Source organism: Nyctereutes procyonoides, unplaced genomic scaffold (assembly GCF_905146905.1).
Source record: "Nyctereutes procyonoides isolate TBG_1078 unplaced genomic scaffold, NYPRO_anot_genome, whole genome shotgun sequence".
In the NCBI taxonomy this organism is placed as follows: Eukaryota; Metazoa; Chordata; class Mammalia; order Carnivora; family Canidae; genus Nyctereutes; species Nyctereutes procyonoides.
The window spans coordinates 40048407-40072853 of NW_026575044.1; the positions used below are offsets into that span (position 1 = coordinate 40048407).

At 35.0% G+C, this 24447-nt stretch overlaps 1 protein-coding gene across 2 annotated transcripts in view; it reads left to right on the top strand.

The window, feature by feature from the left end:
* Window positions 1–23385, top strand: part of USP14 (ubiquitin specific peptidase 14) — a 44648-nt gene extending 21263 nt beyond the window's left edge. For both annotated transcript variants that reach the window (XM_055324619.1, XM_055324620.1), the window contains 12 exons: window positions 927–1030; window positions 5972–6030; window positions 9796–9926; window positions 10827–10907; window positions 11273–11358; window positions 13299–13413; window positions 16126–16191; window positions 16345–16437; window positions 17481–17609; window positions 21459–21519; window positions 21880–21987; window positions 22632–23385. In XM_055324619.1, coding sequence (XP_055180594.1) covers window positions 927–1030; window positions 5972–6030; window positions 9796–9926; window positions 10827–10907; window positions 11273–11358; window positions 13299–13413; window positions 16126–16191; window positions 16345–16437; window positions 17481–17609; window positions 21459–21519; window positions 21880–21987; window positions 22632–22783 — 1185 coding nt within the window. In that variant the 3' untranslated portion in view covers window positions 22784–23385. The remainder of the gene's footprint in view (window positions 1–926; window positions 1031–5971; window positions 6031–9795; window positions 9927–10826; window positions 10908–11272; window positions 11359–13298; window positions 13414–16125; window positions 16192–16344; window positions 16438–17480; window positions 17610–21458; window positions 21520–21879; window positions 21988–22631) is intronic.
* Window positions 23386–24447: the final 1062 nt, after the last annotated feature.

The following is a 24447-nucleotide window of genomic DNA, read 5'->3' on the forward strand; positions in this document are numbered from 1 at the left end:
TTGGTCTTAGGGTCTTAGGATCAAGCCCCGTGGTGGACTCCACCTCTGAGAGGAGTCTGCTTGAGATTCCCTCCCTCTTCCTTTGCCCCTCCTGCATACATACTCTCTCTAAAATAAATACATAAATCTTAAAAAAAAAAAAGTTTTGAAGATTTAATTGGTAATACCAAGATGTATGGTTTTGTGTATTTATTTTAAAGATTTTATTTATTTAGAGGGAGTACACCAGTGCACACTTGAGTAGGGGGAGGGGCAGAGAAGAGGGAGGGAGAGATTCTCCAGCAGGCTCCACACTTAGCTCCCCAAGATGTATGTTTTTAGAAGTAAAAGGTTTTATTTTTGAAATTGGCCTGAGGAATCCCTGTATAATTGGATAATTCAATTTAAAGTCAATTAGTGTCTTTAATAAATCAGTGTCAGGCAGTGCTAACAGTGATATTTTATGGGAAAACAGGCTCAAAGAGGATAAATGGTTTAAATGCTGAGATGTTAAAATTCTTAAAACTTTATTTGTTGAAAATACAATTTATCCTGAATTGCAACATTGTTTTAGAAAACTGGTCAACACAAAGTTGTCAAATGTTATTTTTTTTTTACCATCCAGCATTTGTAGTATTATTTTCTTTTTTTGAAGTGTTTCTACATATACTTTGTTATCCCATTCTAATGATAAGCCTTCAAAGAGGGGCAAGAGTGATATGATTGTTCTTTTAGTATTCTCGAGTAGAGAATTAAAACATAAGAATGTTTGTCAACGTAATGCAAGTAAATATTTTTATTAGGGCTAAAAAACATTGTTACTTTCGGGTGAAGTTGGAGTATAAATTGGTATGAGTTGGTAAATTGTACTTCAAAGTATGAACTCTAGTGATTTTTATATATGCTATGTCATTTTATAAAAATGGGTTAATCTTTGTCCTTATCAGATGGAATTACCATGTGGATTGACAAACCTTGGTAACACTTGTTACATGAATGCTACAGTTCAGTGTATTCGTTCTGTGCCTGAACTCAAAGATGCCCTTAAAAGGTAAGATACACAAGAAATGTTGTGAGTCTTCCCTTGGGTAGGGGAGGTTCACATTTGGGTGAATAGTGTTTTGTTTATAATTATGTGTATAATTTTTTAGCAACTTTACTGAGATATTTATTATATAATTCATCCATTTATAGTATTCAGTTGAATGGTCTTTGTTATATTCACAAGATTTTACAACCATCACCACAGTCTAATTTTAGATTCTTTTTTTCCTCCTGAAAAGAAACCTTATATTCATGAGCAGTCATTCATTTTACCCTTTCCATCTCCAGTTCTAGACAGCCATTTATCTACTTTCTGACCTATTGATATGCCTATTCTGGACATTTCATATAAGTGGAATCATACAGTGGTTACTTTTTGTGACTCGTTTCTTTTACTTGGCATAATATTTTTTGGGTTTATTCACGTTTATTCATTTATTCTTATTCTAAGGAGAACTCTTTCATGTTTTAGAGTTACTTCTCTGAGTTTTGCATGAGCAGGGGAGATTTCATCCTGTTGATTCAGTTTTCTTGAAACCAGATGAAGTATTTTTTTTTTAAGATTTTATTTATTCATGAGAGACACAGAGAGAGGTGGAGACATAGGTGGAGGGAGAAGCAGGCTCCCTGTGAGGAGCCCAATACGGGACTCGATCTCGGGACCTTGGGATCATGACCTGAGCCAAAGGCAGACGCTCAACCACTGAGCTACCCAGGCATCCCCAGATGAAGTTTTTATTTTTTTTAATTTTTTTAAATTTTTTAAAATTTATTTATGATAGTCACAGAGAGAGAGAGAGAGGCAGAGACACAGGCAGAGGGAGAAGCAGGCTCCATGCACCGGGAGCCCGACATGGGATTTGATCCCGGGTCTCCAGGATCGCGCCCTGGGCCAAAGGCAGGCGCCAAACCACTGCGCCACCCAGGGGTCCCAGATGAAGTATTTTTTGAACGATAAGTTTTTACAAGAAGATGGAAATCCTTGTACTTAACTAACTTAATACAAGAGGACATGGATGGGACTGATGTCTTTGGAAAAATGGTATTAACTGATAAAATAGGAGTGAAAGAAGAGAGGAAAATTTCCATGGAAGGTGTTCTACAACTGATGATTCTAAAGCTCATCCTTAAATACTTAAGAATTTTTATTTGCTAGTTTCTGGAGAGTGGGATGTATGCTGTAAATGCCAGAGGGGAAATAGACTGGGTTAGCTGAAGAGGCAATGAGGGCCAAGAACCAGAGCTACAGGTAAAATCCAGTTTGCTTGGTGCTGCCCAATAGTAGAACCTCATGATAATGCAGGAGTTCTGAATTTAGAACTTCAAGTGAAAAGTGTATCTAATAAAAATTACTCTTAACTTCTGTGAATTACTTACAAAATACAGTATCTCATGGCTGTATTTTTATCTTATTGGAGATTGGCAAGGCACCTCTTGGTAAGTACCACATAGTTTTTTCATTAGCAATTGTTAGGTTGCTATTTTACTTGCATTTTCTTCTTTATAAAGATTTTATTCATTTATTCATGAGAGACACACCGAGAGAGGCAGAGACACAGGCAGAGGGAGAAGGAGGCTCCCTGTGGGGAGCTTGATGCGGAACTCAATCCTGGATCCCAGGATCATAACCCGAGCCAAAGGCAGATGCTTAACCATTGAGCCACCCAGATGTCCCTTTACTTGCATTTCCAAATTTATATGGGAATGATCTGTTCTTGATAGAACTTAACTATAAAATTGGTTGGACCAGCTTTTATTTTGGTATTTTAAATGTACATTTTCTGTGTCTTTTAGAGTCAGTTTTGGTAACATGTTTTCCTGTGAATTTGTCCTTAGGTCTTTAAGATAATGTTAGCGTAAGAGTTATCTATTTTGGACCTGTATTTTCCCTCCATTGTCATTTCTTGTGAGATATATATATATATATATATATATATATATATATATATATATATATATTTCCCCTTGATTATCTTGCCAGAGGTTTATACATTTTTTTTTCTCAGAAATCAGCTATTAGATTTATTCAGTCACTTCTTCCCATTATCTGATTTCATCTTACTTTTGTTTGTATTCGTTTATTTCTGTTTTCCTTAGGCTGTTTCATTTTCTGATTTCTTAAGTTGTATGCTTAGATAATTTATTTATTTGTTCTTGTGTAGTAATGAAAACATTTAGTTGTGAGTTTTTACCTTTATTCCCTGTTCATTAGATGAGGCTGTTCAGATGATTTTTTAAAGACTTTATTTATTTATTTGACAGAGAGAGAGACCGAGCACAAGTAGGCAAAGTGTCAGGGAGAGGGAGAACAGGCTCCCTGCTGAACAGAGAGCATGATGTAGGGATCAATCCCTGTGATCATGACCTGAGCCAAAGGCAGATGCTTATTAACCCACTGAACCATTCAGGCACCCTATCTCCTCCTTTTACTTTCTGACAGTTTTTCTTTGTAAAGTTCAATTGTTAATGTTATTTAGCTTATTGGATTTTTTTTTTTTTTTTTTTAAGCTCTATCCCAGGACCCTGGGATCATGACCTGAGCTGAAAGCAGATGCTTAACTGACTGAGCCACTTAGGTGCCCCAGATGTTTTTTTCTTAATTAGAATTAAATGTTTTCTTGGATAATGAGAGTTTCTTATGGGGGGATAGTATTAAATTACTCATGATTTTCCTATTCTTAGTTACTTAAAAAAATAATTCATTAGTGTAGCCTTTGCTGTAAATGTAGGAATAGTTACTCAGCAGTATTAATTGCAACTAGAAGTAAAATCAATAATAGCAGCAGTTGTGTCATAAAATACTTCACTGATGTTTTGGGATTCACTTTATTAGTACTTTATTTTAACTTCAAAAGTGCCTTTTACATAGTTGTAAACTGAGAGGGAAACTTATGATTTTCACTTTTTATTTATTTTATTTTATTTATCTTATTTTTTTAAAGATTTTATTTATTTATTCATGAGAGACACAGAGAGAGAGAGGCAGAGACACAGGCAGAGGTAGAAGCAGACTCTATGTAGGGAGCCTGATGTGGGACTCGATCCTGGGTCTCCAGGATCACGCCCTGGGCTGGAGGCGGGCGCTAAACCGCTGAGCCATCCAGGCTGCCCTGATTTTCACTTTTTAAAAACATATGTGGGCAGTCCGGGTGGCTCAGCAGTTTGGCACTGCCTTCGGCCCGGCACCTGGTCCTGGGGACCCAGGATCGGGTCCCACGTCAGGCTCCCTGCATGGAGCCTGCTTCTCCCTCTGCCTGTATTTCTGCCTCTCTCTGTCTCTCTGTATGTCTCTCATGAATAAATAAATAAAATCTAAAAAAAAAAAATAAAAGAACATATGTAATTTAGACATTATGAATTGTATATTGAAAAATTTAAAAAGACTTGAGTTACAGCAGTTTCCAAAACATCTAAAAAAAAGAAACAGAACTTTTTAATTAGATATATTTTAACATGTTTTCTTGACCTCTTTCATTCTATTTACATAACCCAGAGGTTTTTTTTTATATTGAAATATTTACATCTAGTAAATATCAAATATCTGTCTGTATTTGGTGTGATCAGTTTTGATAAAGCAAATTCTCTGTAACCTATTTTACAAATTATAGAACTTTTCCCTTATCCCAGGAAGTTTTTGTACTCGTACCTTTTTCCAGTCTTCATATCCTGTACCACCCAGCTCTGTAAGCAACTACTCGTCTCATACTAGTTTTGTGCCTTCTGGAACTTAAATGTATAGAATCTAATTTATTTTTGGTTTGGCTTAGTTTCACTCAGCATAGTTTTTGAAGCTTATCCATGTTATTGATGGTATTGATAGTTTGGTTGTTCCACATTCTTGCCAGCCTTGGTTGATGATGACCAGTCTTTCTCATTTTATAGTCCCTCCAGTGTGTGTACAGTACATAAGTATAGTTTAATCATAGTGAATAGACAGTCATTTTCCTGCCTCCCAATGTTTGATATTATCTGAATGATAATTTCTGATCCAGTGTCATAAGACATTGTATGAGTGATTACTATAGTTTATTTCATTTGAATGGCCAGTCCTTTGTGCTGTTGTAAATTAAATGAGAATTATAAATTGAAAGTGAATGTAGAAATCCCTTAATAGAAACACTGCAGTTTACAAGTAAATAGACTGACTTGAAAATTAAGTGACTTTTCTTTATTAAAGATTTTATTTATTTATTCATGAGAGACACAGAAAGAGAGGCAGAGACACAGGCAGAGGGAGAAGCAGGCTCTTTACAGGGAGCTTGATGTGGGACTCGATCCCCAAACTGGAATCATGCCATGAGCCAAAGGCAGATGCTCAACTGCTGAGCCACCCCGGCATCCCTTAAGTGACTTATTTAATGTTACATAGATGTTAATGCTGAATGTAGGTGTATTGATTTTGATTTATGGTTTTTGATCTAATGTTTTTTTCTTATTTCTAAAAGTATATTTTATTTTCCTTGCAATAGTGGACATTAAAATGTGTACTTTCTTGTTTCATATTTTCAGGAATTTTTTTTTTTTTATATTTTATTTGAGAGAGAGCAGAAGTTAGGGGGGCAGAGAGAGAGGAAGAAGCAGACTCCTTGTTGAGCAAGGAGCTGGATAGGACTCAATCGCAGGACCCTAGGCTCATGACCTGAGCCAAGGCAGACACTTAACCAATTGAGCCACCCAAATACCCCAGGAAATGCTTGTTTTTAAATAAGTTAGGAGAAAAAATTTAAAGTGGACTTCATTCACCTAAATTCTCTTTTTTTTAGTATTCCTTTTTTTGCCTATAGAATGCTTAAAGGAACAAGACCAGAAGAGAAGAAAATAGAAAGATGGGAACAACTCTGATAAAGTTGCAGTTGAGGGTGTCATAATAAGCTCTTTTGACTAGTTTCTTCCCTTTTGTGTTTCAGAATGAATTGAATCCTATTTAATTCTCCCTTAATGTTCCCAGGTATGCAGGTGCCTTGAGAGCTTCAGGGGAAATGGCTTCAGCACAGTATATTACTGCAGGTCAGTATCTTAAATAAATTCCTTTTCAATAGGATGATGTAGTATTCAATAAATGTTATTTTTCACTCTAGTTTTTTTAGTAGCTTTCAGTTTACAAAACATGTTTTGTAAAACATCTCATTAAAATTGGAGTATTTATACTTAATGTTAAACAACTTAGGGCTTATTTTATTATCCAAATTATAAACCAGTGATGTCTGTCTTTTCTGAAAAATAGTCTGGATTTTTTGGGTTAATTTTGGCTTTAGGGTTCTATTAGTAAAATATATATTTGGGGATATCCAGAGATAAGTTTTATTGTGGTTGATGCAGTCATTGTAAGAGAGTCTTAGTGGGTGTTAGTGTAAGGAAATCATGCATGATTGAGGAGAAACAAATTCTTAAAGGATAGAAATAACTTCTTTCTTTGTTACCTGAGACCATGTATTCTGTCTGCATTCATTCTGGGACAGTTTTACAAATGAATACGCTTAAATCATTGGGTTAGGTCAATAAGGTATGTTTATAGCCATGCCTTTTTTTTTTTTTTGATAACACCTTTATTGAGATATAATTTACATCCCATACGATTTACCCATCTAAAGTGTGCAGCTCATTGTCTTTTAGTATATGCAGAGTTGTGTAGCAACTGGTGGTGATTATAGTCCATTTTAGAATGTTTTCATCCACTTGGAAAAGAAATTGTGACTTTTAGCACTCAGCCTGTTTCTCCCCTCTCCCCCGCACCCCAGCACCATTCTCAGCCCTATGCAACCACTAATCTACTGTCAGTCTCAATATATTTGTTTATTTGAGACTTTTGACATAAATGGAATTCTACAGTATGTAGTCTCTTTTGACTGGCTTCTTTCATTTAGAATATTTTCAAAGTTCATTCAATTGTAGTATGTATTAGTACTTTTATTCTTTTTTATTACTGAATAAGATTCTTTTGTAGGGATATATCCTATTCCATTTGTCCTTTCATCCTGATAGACATTTGGGTGGTTTCCATTTTTTGACTATTACAAATATTGCTGAAAACCTGTGCAAGCATTTCTGTGGATATAATGTTGTTATATCTCTTGCGTATGTATCTGGGATTGGGATTTCTGGGTCATATGGTAACTATATTTAACCTTTTGAAGAACTGCCAGCTGTTTTCCAAAGCAGTTGGCATCATTTTCTGTTTCTTCCATGAATGAGGGTTCCAGTTTCTCTGTATCCTTCATAATACTCAGTATTGTTTGTCTTTGATTATAGCCAGCCTAGGGGTGTGAAGTGGTATCTCATTGTGGTCAGCTGTTATTTTGTAATACTATAAACAGTAGATTTCTTTGTGTCACTTGGATTAGAGATTGTCCTTTGACTTTTTTTTCCTGAAAGTAGATTTATTTGCTAAAATGAAGTTTTTAATGAGAAAAGTATGATGCCTTATATCTAGTTTACTTGATTCCTTATATCTAAGAGTAATTGGAATTTCAGCAACTTCTTCAGTATCCTATGAGTCTTGTAGTATTAAAGGGATGAAAGATACTGCCTTCATTTTTAAATTTTATTTTGTGCTAAATTTAAATTTAGCGCAAAAAATAGATCCAAGAATTCACCAGTTATTAACTTTTTGTCACATCTGATATATCATTCTCTATAACCATGTTCTTTTTTTTCTGAACCACTTGAGAGTATGATAGACATCATGTCTTATTCCTGAATACTTCAGTCTGTATTTCCCAAGAATAAGGATATTTATAACCATAAGACAGTTACCATTTTTCAAAATCTAGGCGTTTCACATGGATAAAGTACTCTAAAATATAAACTACTTAAATTTTGGCAAATTAACCCAATATTGCCCATTATAAAGTTGTTTTTCTTTTTTGCTTTGAAAGGCAGTTTAGAATCACCTATTGGATGTAGTTGCCATATCCTACTGGTCTCTTTTATTTTATTTTTTTATTTTTTTTATTTTTTAAAGATTTATTTATTTATTCAGTCAGAGAGAGCGAGAGAGAGGCAGAGACACAGGCAGAGGGAGAAGCAGGCTCCATGCAGGAAGCCCGACGCAGGACTCGATCCCGGGTCTCCAGGATCACACCGCAGGCTGCAGGTGGCGCTAAACCGCTGCGTCACCAGAGCTGCCCTACTGGTGTCTTTTAATGCACAGTGCACTTTTGACCCTTCTCTTTCAAACTAACGAAATACTTTGAGATGCTCTGTTTATGGTATATGTTAAATCTTAAATCATTTTTTATTTTGAGTAATGTGTACCTTTTTAAAGTGTTATAATAATTGAGGCTTTTTAATTTTATTAATTTATTTTTTTAAAAAGGTTTTATTTATTCATGAGAAACACACAGAGAGAGGCAGAGACATAGGCAGAGGGAGAAGCAGGCTTCCTCTGGGGAACCTGATGTGGGACTTGATTCCGGGATCACACCCTGAGCCATAGGCAGAAGCTCAACCACAGCCACCCAGGCATCCCTAGGCTTTTTTTTATTTTAAAAAATATTGTATTGGTAGTGATACCTTAATCTTGGCTGTCCATCCAGAAAATATTTTTAAACACCATGTTTAGTTGTCGTATTTGGGAACATTTTATTAAGCAATGGCTTTGTGCTGAGATGTATTATTTGCTGGGCTTCAGTTTGTTTAATAATGGTAGATAACATTTCACGTATTAGTTAACAAGTCCAGATAGGCTAGACTAGAATTTGCTGTACATGAAGTAAGGGCCAGGTGTGATAGCTAAGAAGCCAGCAGAAGATGAATGGATAAAGAAGATGTGGTTTATGTATACAATGGAATATTACTCAGCCATTAGAAACGACAAATACGCACCATTTGCTTCAACGTGGATGGAACTGGAGGGTATTATGCTGAGTGAAGTAAGTCAATCAGAGAAAGACAAACAGTGTATGTTCTCATTCATTTGGGGAATATGAATAATAGTGAAAGGGAATATAAGGGAAGGGAGAAGAAATGTGTGGGAAATATCAGAAAGGGACACAGAACATAAAGACTCCTAACTCTGGGAAACGAACTAGGGGTGGTGGAGGGGGAGGAGGGCGGGGGGTGGGGGTGAATGGGTGACGGGCACTGAGGGGGACACTTGACGGGATGAGCACTGGGTGTTATTCTGTATGTTGGTAAATTGAACACCAATAAAAATTAATTTATTAAAAAAAAAAAAGCATTCTTAACTTCCCAAAGGAGGGCTCAGTCCATGATCATGAGATTTATGAAGGTGAAAGAGGATAGCGGAGGAAAGATTTTGAAGAAGGCAGATTAGTTTTGGATTTTAGCTATCCGTATAGTCAGGAAGTATGTTTAACAGATTTTTAAAATTTAGGAGTTGAATAAATGGGAACCATGTACAAGCTTAAAGGGAAGTGGGTTGAGAGTATGACCTGATGGCCTGATAATGGCTTAGTACCAGAACAGTAACATTAGCCTGTTTGATCCTTAGACAGAGGTTATGTGTTCTCTGTACTGAATGAATATGCTCTGCTTTGTTTGGAAAGACAAAGGTTGGCAAGAGGAGAGAGACTAAGGGGCAGGGCTTAGAAGTTGTTTATAGTTAGTGATTACATTATAAAGTGTGGTCAGTTCTTCAGATTTAAAAACAAATCTTTTTCTTACTGGGAATTTGACAACTACAAAAGGAGTAGATATATTTAAAAATACAACTCAGCAGTTTTTTGGTTGTATTAATCTAGAATTAATTTACAGTAACATGTATTAAATATGTCACTGTTTTATGAAAGCAATGTTTGCTTTGTTTTTCAGCCCTTAGAGATTTGTTTGATTCCATGGATAAAACTTCTTCTAGTATTCCACCTATTATTCTACTGCAGTTTTTGCACATGGCTTTTCCACAGTTTGCGGAGAAGGGTGAACAAGGACAATATCTTCAACAGGTAAACAGGGAAAGATTCTGTGGTTTTCATTTTGTAAATGTAAAACTTGGGTGTTGTACACTTACCATGTTTATTTGTATTTCCAAACATTTTGCATTTATCAGTCCTCTCTAGTTCACAACATCATTATCTTTTGCCTGAAGTGGTCTGTTGGCTATCATCTTGCTTCTGCTTTTGTCCTTCTTCAGTTTCCACACAGCCTCCAGAGTCCTTTATAAAATGAATATAGGATTATGTTGGTCCCTTGTTCATTACTTCCTAGTGATTTTTCTATCCCACTCCTGAATAATCTAACTCCTGGCTCCCTCTCTGAGCCTAACATGTGCCATTCTCCCCTGTTGCTTATTTCTTTGGCTTGCACATACACTGGCTTTCTGGTTATTTTTTAAGCCCTCCAGTATCCTCTTTCTGTAGGGTCTTTCTTTCCTCTTATGTCTTTGCCTCTCAGATACGTTCATGGCTTGCTTCCTTCATTCAGGTCTCATGGCTCAAATGTCAAGGCATCAGAGTAGTTTGATTATTGAAATCACACACTTCCTTTCCCCTCATCATTTTCTACTCCCATATTGCTTTTTTTAAATTCATAACTCTTTAAGTGAATTTATGGTACATTTTGTTTATGTCCCCATTGAGAACTTTTTCTGTTTTAGTTGCTGCCATGTTTGTATCTAAAGCAGTGTTTAGCATAAGGAGGAGCTTAGTGAACATCTCTTGAATGAATATTCTGGAATTCCTCATTGTTTTGAAGATCCTGTGATATCTAATTTGACTTAATATTTTTAAATTAAAAAAAGAGCTTTCTTCTCCTTTCCTAAGGGAATGGTAATTCTTTTAGAAGGATTTTGTAGACAAAATAGTATCACAGCCAGGATTATTTACTTTGGCATTTTTAAATTACAGGATGCTAATGAATGTTGGATACAAATGATGCGAGTATTGCAACAGAAATTGGAAGCCATAGAGGATGATTCTGTTAAAGAGGTAATTGAAACGTTTTTGTGATTATAGCTTGATAATTACACTCCCCTGAGCCCAAAGACTTGAAATTAATTCATCCTAATAGATAGATATGTACTTGTATACTTTAGGAGCTCAATTTGTAGTTGGAATTTGAAAGCTTACACTTGACACTTGAATTCAGTGTATTATTTATTAAACTTCATATTATTGAGCATCTGTAGTCTTTTGGTAATGTTTTTTGAACAGTAGAAGTATCTTACAGAAATTGATTATATTTTAAAAAGCTTAAATAATGTATTTACTAAACCTGGACTGTGTGGGGAAAAGTATACATTAGTATCTATATAAAGTAAGTTGGAATTTTTATTTCATTTTAATTTTTGCAGACAGATTCTTCATCTGCATCAGCAGTGACACCATCTAAAAAGAAAAGTTTAATTGATCAGTTCTTCGGAGTTGAGTTTGAAACTACGTATCCTTATGAGCCAAGATTTGTTGAGACTGTACTGATAACTTACTAGAAGTGCATTGGTAGCAATAGCATTATTGACTGATTGGAGTGGTGGGTGGAGTATGTAGAAAAATTCTTCAGAGGCTTTTATGCCTAAAAGACGTAATGAAACTTGGAAAAATACATCAGAGTAATCCTAAAGGTTAGGATTATGTTATTTTGTTGAATTGAAGGATATTCATTATTTTTTTCTTAAGAATATCTTTAGCACAGTCAACCTCATTAACACTTCATAGGGAATCAATTTTTAATTGTATGAAACAGAGTATATCAGCCAGATGATACACATGAGATTGAACCAATTCATAAAATGTGAATTCATGAATTCAGGGAAGGACTATCTTCTAGGTCATGAGTAGAAACTTAAAGATTACTGTTTATGTATCTTTCATCAAAACCATTTTAAGGGGGCGCCTGGGTGGCTCAGTAGTTGAGACCTGCCTTTGGCTCAGGTTGTGATCCCGGGGTCCTGGGATCTACTCCCACATCAGGCTCCCCTGCAGGAAGTCTGCTTCTCCCTCTGCCTATGTCTCTCTCTACTGTGTCTCTAATGAAAAGGTAAATAAAACCTTAAAAAAACAAAAGAAAAAAACCCAAAAACCATTTTAAGACTGTATAAGTATCAACTTATATTTGTTTAGAGTTTATCCTTTTATTGCTTTTATTTTTCATTACTAATATTGTTGGTAAGTGCATGAAGCACCTTTAAAGTATGTTGAAACCAATCTGGGAAACCAAAATGTTTTAAACACCAATGAACGATGCTATTGATTTTTTTTTTTAATTCCAGTATAGTTAGTATACGGTGTTACATTAGTTTCAGATGTACAATATAGTGGTTCAGCAGTTCCATACATTACTCAGTGCTCTCATAGTAAGTGAGTACTCTTAATCCCCATCACCTATTTCACCCATACCCTCACCTACCTACCTTCATTCTTGTTGAGAATGAAATCATATGGTATTCATCTTTGTCTGACTTATTAGCATTTTACATCTCTGATCCGCCCATCTTTTTGAAAATGGTAAGATTTCATTCTTTTTTTTATGGCTGAGTAATACTCCATTTTATATACCCCCCCCCCACATTTCTTTATCCATTCATCTTTTGATGGACACTTGAGATGCTTCTATAATTTGGCTTTTGTAAATAAGGCTGCAGTACACATAGGGGTACATATATCTTTTCATACTAGTGTTTTCATATTCTTTGGGTAAATACCCAGTGGTGGAATTACTAGATCTGTATCATATGATACTCCCATTTTTAATTTTTTAATGAACCTCCAATACTGTTTTCTATAGTGGCTGTACCAGGTTGCATTTCTACCCACAGTGCATGAGCGTTTCTTTTTCTCCTATATCCTTGCCAACACTTGAATTTTTTTTTTCCTCCAAGAGAGGGAGAGAGAGGTGAAAGTAGGGGATAGGGAGAGGGAGAATCTTGAACAGGCTCTATCCCCAGTGCAGAGCCCAATGTGGGGCTCAGTCTCACAACTCTGAGATATATGACCTGGGCTGAAATCAAGAGTTGGACGCTTAACAAAACCACCCACGTGCTCCAACACTTGTTTGTGTTTTTGATGGATGTGAGGTGGTGATGTGGTTTTGTGTATTTCCATGATGATGAGTAATGTTTAGGATCTTTTCATGTGTTAGCCTTCTATACGTCATCTTTGGAGAAATGTCTATTCTATTTATGTCTTCTGCCCATTTTTAAATTGGACTATTTTTTGTTGTATAAGTTCTTTGTATATTTTGGATACTAACTGTTTATCAGATACCATTTGCAAATATTGATACTATTTTAATGGCATGAGGATAATTTATTATATTCAACATATAATTTATTATAACAAGTTGATTGCCTGTTAGTATATTCCTTATCTTATTTCCTAAAGCATGAAATGTACAGAATCCGAAGAAGAAGAGGTTACTAAAGGAAAGGAAAATCAGCTTCAGCTTAGCTGTTTTATCAATCAAGAAGTCAAGTATCTTTTTACAGGACTTAAATTGGTAAGATCAGTTACAGTTGATCCTCATTATAAATGGATTCTGTATTTGCAAGTGCACCTACTTGCTAAAATTTATTTGTAACTCTAACATCAGTACTTGTGGCACTTTTGTGGTTATTTGTAGACATGCTCCAAGTGGCAAAAATTTTGAGTTGCTGGGCACAGTCTCCCCTGAGGTCCAAAGAGGTGATGCTCTGCTTTGTTTCAGCTCATACTATAAACAAGTGTCCTTTTACAGTAATCTTAGTACCACAACTTTTTGCATTTTTGTGCTTTCTGTTGGTGATTTGCTGTTTAAAATGGCCTTCAGCCATAGTGCTGAAGTGCCATCTCATGTTCTAAGCCCAAGAAGTCTGTGTGTGAATGTTTATTAGAAAAGCCTTAAGGGGGATCCCTGGGTGGTGCAGCGGTTTAGCGCCTGCCTTTGGCCCAGGGCGCGATCCTGGAGACCCGGGATCGAATCCCACGTTGGGCTCCCGGTGCATGGAGCCTGCTTCTCCCTCTGCCTATGTCTCTGCCTCTCTCACTCTCTCTCTGTGTGTGTGACTATCATAAATAAATAAAAATTTTAAAAAAAAGCTTTAAAAAAAAAAAGCTTAAAAAAAAAAAAGAAAAAGAAAGCCTTAAGGAAAAAATGTTTGTTAGATAAAGCTTCATTCAGGGATGATTTATAGTGTAGTTGTCTGAAGACAATGTTAGTGAATTGTCATTAAATAGAAACAAATGTAACACAAGGTTGTGTATTGATAGGTCATCAAAAATGTTGTGACCAGAGGCATGCAGGAGGCCTCTAAGGGTATTATAATGAAGATGTATTAGTAGTGACAAGGTATAAACTGTAATTATACTATGTAAATCAGGCCATGTAGGCCCTCTGCCTTTGCACCAGCATTGCAGTTGAGGCCCTGGAATGTAGTGACTTCATTGCTTTGTGGCAGAGGTAGGTCTAGAACTTGATACTCTAATTAGTACTCTTTCCCCGTTTTCATACTACAGAATGCACTCTAATGAGCAGATTGATAAAATATAACAGTTTTGCTTGCTAATTAAGTACTTGATATGGAAATATATACATGTCTTAAAGGACAGGCAATGAATTGGGGCAGGGATTGCATTGATAAACAAGATAACTTGTCATCAGAGAGTTCCCATCTACTGTTTGAGGTAAGATCAGTAAAAGGAGAGGTTGGTAAATGCAAAGAGACAAATAGAAAGTACTATTCTCTGCCCTCTGATACTGAGGCATACTACTTTTAAGAGAAGTTCATTTTAAAAGCTTACAAATAATAGCTCACCACTAATAGTCCTGAAAAAATTATGATGTGCAAGTTTCAGGGCATCAAAACATGAAGTATTAAATGTAATCGGAGAGTGTAGAATGGAATGTTTTGGCAGGGACTCTCCACTATGATATTTTCTTCATAATTTTGTAAAATTCTAGAAAAACTAAATATACCACTTCTAGTGGTAGTGGATTGGCAATAACACCTATAGCTTGCTTGATGAATAATATCACACCAGATATGCATTCTTGAAAAGCATGTTTTTATGAGATATTGTATTGTCTTGCCCGTTTTTAGGTGCTTTATCATCATTATCATTTATCATCATCATTTGTTCTGATTATTCTAGAGTAATTTGGCTCCGTATTTCTTTACCGTTTTGCTGCCAAACAGACGATTAAATGTTAAAAACTACATGGTGATTCCTTTTATAATGTGATTAGTAATTTTTAAAAAATTAAAGAAATTGTATTAAGTAACATGCTTATAGTGAACATTAACAGTAAATTTTTATTTCTAATTTCTTATGTATTCTTACAAAGCACAGCACATTAGTAGTGCTTTCTTTTGATATTAGAAATAGTAGCTAATGTTTATTGAATATAGAATATATGCCCAATGGTTGTCCATGTTTTTTACACATACTTACTTACATACTTCTAACAGTAGCACTATGATTGCAGTTATTATCATTATCATTTCCATATGATGCCCAGAGGGGATAATTGTCTCCCTGAGTGTTGCACACGCTGTAAAAAATGGAAAGGCAGACATGATGGTTAAGATACGTATGTGTTTAAAAGCTTTTCCATAATTGTTAGATTAACAGGTTTTCTCTTTGATGACTTTTCTCAAATTTGAAAATAATTGGCTCTAGAAGGCTTTTATGCTTTTTTATATAAAGCATAAAGAACAAGGGTTTCCTACATTCTCATAATTGTCCTCCATTATGAGTATTCTGAGAATCCATAGGTAGAAGCCATAAGGCTTTTTTTTTATGTTATATAAAATACAGTATAAATCTGAGCAACATTTGGGTAACAATTTAAAACTTCAAACATTATTTATATTTTGAGGAGTTCACACCTCAGAAGGTCAGATCCTCAACTCCACAGTGTAAATTATTTGCTACCTTTTAAGAACTGAGGCATATCTAAGAGGCCTCCTACACTGTCTTCATTCAGATTATTTTTCAGTGGTATAAATCCATTGACATATATTGTTTATTAAATAATACTAATTTTTAAAAGAACTTACAGTGTTATTCTAGGGTTGCCTGGCTGTCAGTCAGTAGAGCGTGGGGCTCTTGATCCTTGAAGTTATGAGTTCAAGCCCCACTTTGGGTACAGAGCTTACTTAAAAAAAAAAAAAGTGTTGCAGAAAAAGATTTTTAAAAACTAAAATTGTTTGGTCTTCTGTTCTTTTTTTAGCGACTCCAGGAAGAAATAACTAAGCAGTCTCCAACATTGCAAAGAAATGCTTTATATATCAAATCTGTAAGTTGTGCATTCCTTTTGAAATTGAATCCATTTTGATGGAAGGTTTCCAGTTAGTTAATTTTATGCAGTCTGTTTTTACCAAAGCAAGGAATTAAAAACTTGTGTGGTGTTTGCATGTGATAGGATTTCTTTCATTTTTTTCCCCCTCAGTCCAAGATCAGCCGACTACCTGCTTACTTGACTATTCAGATGGTTCGATTTTTTTATAAAGAGAAGGAATCTGTGAATGCTAAAGTTCTTAAGGTTAGTAACGAACTTCAGTATAATAAAATTTTGTAATTCTTTGAAGGCAATCCCTAATTTACAATAGGTTTCTTTCTTCATTTAGGGATAGACTTTTTTTGAAATACTGTAAGTAGGAAAGATATATATTAACATTAGATAAGTGGTTCTTAAGACTATGTATTGGAATTATCTATTTTACTTTTTATTATTAATTTTTATTTATGTAAATATGAAGTTTCAGTTCTCATTTTTTAAAAATATATTTTATTTATTTATTCATGAGACACAGAGAGGCAGAGACACAGGCAGAGGGAGAAGCAGGCTCCATACAGGGAGCCTGACATGGGACTCGATCCCGGGACTCCCAGGATCACGCCCTGGGCCGAAGGCAGGCGCTAAACCGCTGAGCCACCCAGGCGTCCCACATTTTTATTTTTAAAAAAGATTTATTTATTTATTTATTTATTTATTTATTTATTTATTTATTTATTTATTTATTTTAGAGAGAGAGTGCACAAAACAGGGGAGGGGCAGAGGGAGGGAGAGAAAAATTCCGACATGAGAGAGAAATCTCATAACTCTGAGATTACAACTTGAGGTAAAACCAAGAGTTGGACACTTAATGGACTGAGCCACCCAGGTGCCCTGATGTAATATTTCTGAAGTGCTTCTTCTGTCATATAAATTTTGGTAACTCCTCTGTGGTCGGAGTCATGATTTTAAAAATATTGGAAAAAAAGTTAAAAGAATTTTTTTTTAATCTTAAAAAGTTAGGACCAGGGGCTCCTGGATGACTCAGTCAGTAGAGCATGTGACTGTTGATATTAGGGCCATGAATTCAAACCCCACAGTGGGCGTGGAGATTATTTAAAACAAAAGTTGGGACCAGATTGAATATAAGCATTTTGATGTTTTCAGCTGCATAGATTTCCAAGTGACTTTTATAAATTTTGTTTTCAACTTCATTTGAATTATGAAAGTATTACATTAAAGGTATGATAGATATTTTAAATAACTACCTTTATAAAGATGTTTACTTTTTCTTTTTGGTTTGTATATAGGATGTTAAATTTCCTCTTATGTTGGATGTGTATGAACTGTGTACACCAGAACTTCAGGAGAAAATGGTCTCTTTTCGATCAAAATTTAAGGATCTAGAAGATAAAAAAGTGAATCAGCAGCCAAAGACAGTAGGTTCTTATTGTTGATTTTCTCCTCTTAATATTTTAATCTTTAATCAGTGTTCAGCAATTACTTTGTTAATATTTTAGTAATTACTGTTAATCCCCTAGTAAAAATGGATGAAACCTGTATTTTATTTAGCACATATACAAAGTTTAGGTGTATTTTAGCATAAGAAAAAGAACTACTTATGGTAAATGGGCTCTTTATGGTAGAGTAAGCTTAATATTTTTTCTCCTGTAGTCTGTAGCCTCTATTCTGTTTATATTTACCTCCTGAGAGCACTTCACATAAAATCTTGCTTAGTATTTTCAATGTATTTTATTGTTTTCCTTATAAATCTTGGAGTTATCTTTATTTTTAGATGGAATTCGTGGTGTAGAGTATTGGTTCATTTATGCCTGCTATGACAAATAAGTTGTATCTTTTATTTATTTTTTATTTAAATTCAAGTTAACATGTAGTGCAATATTGTTTTCAATAGAATTCAGTGATTCATCACTTACATACAACACCCAGTGGTTATCATAACAAGTGTCCTCCTTAATGCCCATCACCCATCTAGCCCATCCCCCACCCACCTCCCTCCAACAACCCTTAGTTCTCCATTATCAGGAATCTCTTATGGTTTGTTTCCCTGTCTCTATTTATTCCCCCTCCCTCTATGTTCATCTGTTTTGTTTCTTAAATTCCACATGTGAGTGAAGTTGTATGGTATTTGTCTTTCTCTGACTAACTTACATCGTTTAGCATAATACACTCTGGCTCCATCCACATTGTTGCAGATGGCAAAATTTTGATGGTTGAGTAATACTCCATTATATATATGTGTGTGTGTGTTGTGCACATTTTTATCCATTCATCAGTCAGTGGACATTTTGGGCTCTTTCCATAGTTTGGCTATTGTTGATAATGCTGCTATAAACACCAGGATGCATGTATTCCTTCAAATCTGTCTTTTTGTATCCTTTGGGTAAATACCTAGTAGTGCAAATTGCTGGATTATAGGGTGGTTCTATTTTTAACTTTTTTTTTTTTTAAGATTTTATTTATTTACTCAGACACAGAGAGAGAGAGAAAGAGAGAGAGAGAGAGGCAGAGACAGAGGGAGAAGCAGGCTTCATGCAGGGAGCCCGACATGGGACTCGATCCCGGGTCTCCAGGATCACACCCTGAGCCGAAGGCAGCGCTAAACCGCCGAGCCACCTGGCTGCCCTATTTTTAACTTTTTTTATTTATTTTTTATTTTTATTTTTTTATTTTTTTTTGAGGAACCTCCATATTGTTTTCCAGAATTGCTGCACCAGTTTGCATTCCCACCAACAGTGGGCAAGGGTTCCCTTTTTCTCTGCACTCTCACCAACACCTGTTGTTTCTTGTGTTGTTAATTTTAACCATTCTGACAGGTTTGATAAATTGTATCTTTTAATAAGTGCAGCTTGTATGCCTGCAACTGCTAAAATCATGACCTTAGGAAATTTTATGTTTAATAAGTTGTATTATTTTAGGTTCAGATAAGGTAACAGCTGAACTGTGTTGGTTCCCCCCCCACACAATGAAAAAGATTTTTCCTGATAACTAGAAATCTTTCCAGTGTGATGATATATATCAAATTTAAATTCTTCTGCAAATTATTGTGTGTATGTTAAATACTTCTTTTTAAACATTAAACTGTATTTTGAGATAATTATAGAATCACATGTACATGTAAGAAATAATATGACGAGATTCAAGTACCTTTTACCAGGTTTCCCCTGTGGTAATGTCTTGCAAAACAATAGTACAGTATCACAACTTGGATATTTTGATGCAGTCCAGATACCCTACATACTCATCACTACAAAGATTCCACATACTGCCCCCTTTGTAGCCAAACCCACTTTCCCTTGGCCCTGTACCTCCTCCTCAATTCCTAGCAAATGCTAACCTGGTCTCCATTTCTATAGTTTTGTCATTTCAAGATAGTTATCTAAATGGAATCATAAAGTATGTAACTTTGGGATTTTCTTTTCTCAGCATAATTCTTTGGAAATTAGCCCAGGTCATTTTGTATAGTAGTTCCTTCTTTTTTGTTGCTGAATGGTATTCAGTGGTATTCCTATTTACCATATTTTGCTTAACCATTCAACTGTTGAAGGACAGCTGGATTGTTTCTAGTTTCATTTATTAGGAATAAAGCTGATACAGACATTCATGTACCAGTTTTAGTGTGAACATAACTTTTCATTTATCTGGGAATAAATACCTGGGAATATAATTGCTAGATTGTATGGTAGTTGTGTACTTAATTTTTAAAGCAACTGTCAAAGGTTGTCCATAGAGACTTTACCATTTTAGATGCTTGTTAGCAGTATATGACTGATCCACTTTCTGCATTCTTGCCAGAATTTGGTGGTGTCAATATTCTTGTGTTAGCCATTTTTGTTTGTTTGTTTTTATTTGTTTATTCATGAGAGAGACAGAGGGGCAGCGATATAGGCAGAGAGAGAAACAAATTCCTGTAACCATGCTGTTTTTGTCTCTAGTTCTATTTTTGTGAGGAGTAGGGAATTTCTTTCAGTTTTTTGAGAGGAGTGAGGAAGCTAAAATTGTGGTCTTATGTGTTTCTCCATTCGGTTCTGTCAGCTTTTGCTTTGCCTGTTTTGTAGCTCTGTTATTTGGTGCATACACCTCTAGGATTGTTAAGTATTCTTGATGGAGTGACCCTTTTATAGTATGCAATGTCCCTCTCTGTCCCTGGTAATTTTCTTTACTCTGAAGTCTGCTTTTCTGATATTACTATTGTCAATGCTGTTTTGTTTTTGTTAACGTTTGCATGATGTCTTTTTGTATTCTTTTACTTTAGATTTGCCTATATTGTTGTATTTGAAGAGTTTCTTAATGACAGCATAGCGTTGGATCATGTTTTTTAATACACCCTGTTAATCTCTTATTGGTGTATTTAGACCATTTACATTTAATGTAACTTGATTTGTTAGTTAAATGTTATGTTTTGCTTTTCCTTTGTTCTTCTTTTCATTTCTTTATTGCCTTGTAGGTTGCTTGAACATAATAATGGAATTCTAATTTGACTTATCTACAATTTTTTAAAAATCATATTCTTTGTATACCTGTTTGCTCTAGGTGTCAGATTTTAACATAAAAAGGAATGGTTGTCGTAATTGCCTTTTTTTTTTAATTGTAGGATCCTTTGACTTCTTGTCACTCCAGCTGTCTTTAAACTACTTGCATTCTGTTCAGTACCATTATAATTTTCAAGAACTTTGCCCATATGCCTAGATAAGTTTAATTTTGTGTTACACACTTAAATGGGTTGACGCAGCGAATTCCCACTAAAGATCTTTGTCTGAAATAATAAATCATGTCTCTTTCAATATTAGAGGAATATTTGCTGAATTAAATATTTCAGTTCGTTTAAGCTAAGTTCATTCAGTTCATTTGAGCTGGTGGCCATGTCTTAGATTTAATGTTAGTTGCAGTAATTTGACTTTTCTGTTTTATTAGTGTAACTTTCTTTTTTATCCTATGTGGTTTGATAGTATTTTGGTAAAAATATAGCATTGGGCTTTCTACCCTGCAGCATTATTTATTGGTACTGTTATATTCACTGGTATGCTCTAGGTTTAGTGGCTTATAGTTGGTCCTATAATCAGAGGGTCTGTTACTATACATACAATATTGCATATTGTTGAAGTGTAGATCCTTTGGGTTTACAGTTTTATGTTAACTATGTTATATTGTAGTAAATATAAGGTAGTGTTTTGCATTGTAGTCAGTAGAGATTTGTGGAAATGAATACTTAATAAGAATATAGATTTCCAATATCATGATTTAAAATCAAATTGTTTTCTCCTCAGAGTGACAAAAAGAGTAGTCCCCAGAAAGAAGTTAAATATGAGCCTTTCTCTTTTGCTGACGGTAAGTGGAAAAAATTATTTCAGTTGAGTTGCTGTGTGTGTGTGTGTGTATGTGTGTATGGTAAAATTACTGTCTTGGCACTTACCTATTTATTTCAGATATCATGCTTTAAAAAGAAAGATTTCTTAAAATACAATTTACTTTAATTAGACCGGTCTTTTTAGCAGGTAGTTCTATGAATATCATACTTCCTAAAATTCTTCCATAAATCCTTAACTTTAAACTGTAGTATCTTACTGAATTCTAATAATAAAGTAGTACTTCTCTAGGCTGACCTTCAGTTTTCTTGCTTGGTACCTAGCTTGAGAAAGCACGTGTCTGTTCATTGTTTGATATTGTTGGATTTACATCTTTCCTTAGACATTGGCTCCAATAACTGTGGATACTATGACTTACAAGCAGTGTTAACACATCAGGGAAGGTCTAGCTCTTCAGGCCATTACGTATCATGGGTGAAAAGGAAACAAGGTAAGGATTCTGTTGTTTGTTTTGTTTTTTTCAGTTGTTAATTATTTTAATAGTTTATTTAGTACACATCTTGTATCACAGTGGTTTTCAAACTTTCTGGTCTCAGAACCCCTTTACATTCTTAATTGTTGAGGTCCACAAAGAGCTTTTTGTTTGAGGATTCTCTTAATATTTACTATAATAGAAATTAAAACTGAGAAATTCATTGGAAACCAACAATAATAAACCCATTACTTATCACATAAATAGCTATATTTTCCAAAACAAAAAAATAACAAGAAATAGTATTGATTTGTTTTTGTAGGCCTGTTTTGTTTGGTTTAGTAGGAGACAGCTGGATCCTCCTGTTTCTGCATATTTAGTCTCTTTATCACACATCGTGTGACTTCTGGAAATTTCCAAAGCACACTTGAGAGAATGAGGCATAAAGGCAAATAATGCTTTAGTAGTGTTATGAAAATAATTGTGATCTTCATGGGACTCCTGAAATGGTCTTGAAGCCTGAGTAGTCCCTGGACTACACTTTGAAAACTTAGTATGGCACATGGAATACTGCTGTGCACAAAATGACTCCGTGCCTTTTTTGAACTGGAACTGAGAAAACCATTATGATGTTAATTTAATTTTCTTCTCTTGTTCTTTAGATGAATGGATTAAGTTTGATGATGATAAGGTCAGCATCGTGACACCAGAGGATATCTTGCGGCTTTCTGGTGGTGGAGACTGGCATATAGCATATGTTTTACTCTATGGGCCTCGCAGAGTTGAAATAATGGAAGAGGAAAGTGAACAGTAATCTACATTTTAGCTATTTATGTGTAGGTGTGAAATAAATGTTATTTGTTGACCATTTGTGTAATCCAGAGCTGTAGAGGAAGATATTTAGGTGGTTTTATGTTTCCCCTCTCATGTGGAACAAAAGAGGGCAAAGCAGACCACTAGTGGATCAACCTAAAAAAAAATTACAGAAAAAAGAAAATTGCCTTTGGACTGTGCTGCCCTGTTAAGGGTTGCAGGAAGACATTTTTAAAAAGCTTATTTCTTGCATTAATTTTTAAAAATTCTGATTTGAAATGCCTTTCACCTTCTGTGATAAATTTTTTCTCCGACTTTTTCAGCCCAGGATTCAGCAATCAGATGTTTATTGCACACCTATTACTCTTGTTTTGTTGTTGTTCTTGCATGGTTCAAACCACCGGTGATTCATAGCTGCCCATCCTTTGCCTTATCTAACAAAAATTTTGCCAGGATGTGGAAAGGAAGTAAGTGTTGCTCTCATTGTGTTACTCAGTGCTGCTGCCTACATCCCATGGAAACATGGGTACAATCAAGTATTTGTCCAGCCTGACTGTTGCTGGCTTTTCATGACTTTAAAATAAATTGTGATCAGTAATAGTACATTTGATTATACATTTATTATTGTGTGTCTCTGATGTACTATGGTTTGTATATTTAACTTTGCAATGGTTTTGTAGTAATCAACCTTAAAAGAAGTTGACAAGCTCTGGTTGCTTATTTTTAGAATATGAGACTATTTAATAAAAAAAAAAAAAGGGAAGAAGAAAAGAAAAAAAGAGGGACTAACAGCTTCTGACCTCAAGTCTTTTGTCTGAGTGTTGGAGCTTGGGTTAAGTTTAGGTGTATCTAGTATCCTTTAGTTGCTGCAGGTGGTTAGTTTTACTCTGCTGTTAAGCATCCATTGAAAAATGTTCTCTCCTGTCCTCTCACATTATGTTCTGTTTAAAAGAAATATAAAGTTGTAAAAGTAACAGAATTCTTTGGATGCTGAATGCAACGATGCTTATTGGTCTATCTTTCCCTTGGCTCAGTTGATGCTTTTACTCTCGTCTGTTCTCAAGATCTTCATGTCTCAGAATTTAATAGCAGTGATTTTTAAAGTGATCGTAAAAATACCAAGAGTAAGTGGTGTTTCACTATGGTAGGTTTCTTACATTTTAATACATTCTCTAATTCCTCATTTTTGTTTCAAGAGCCTTGATTGCTAGACAGACGTTAGGAAATGAGCTCATTTGTCTCTGATTATGAGTTAGGTATATAAAATGAAGTTGGGGGATTATCATGAAATTTCCTTACGCTGTTTTCATGCTCTGCAGAGCACAGCACTGGAACTATTAGATTCCTAGAGAATAATGACCATTTTCCTCTCAACTTCAAACAATGTGATAAACTCTGAAAACGCTAGGGGATAAAATAAGCATTTCAGGGAAACTTTTCTGTAAATACCTTCTTCAGCTAAATGAGAGGGGAAGGTACAGAATAGAACGGGAAGAGGATACCATAAGAAGGGTAATGATTTTTAGATATTGCTATGATGCTTGTGACTGCATTTTTTTATTCACTGTCTTACTTGGTGTGAACAATTTTGAGGATGTAAATTTAGCAGTTAGAATTCTGATTTGCAGGATGTTATAGCTACTAGATGAAGTGAGGTAGGTTTAG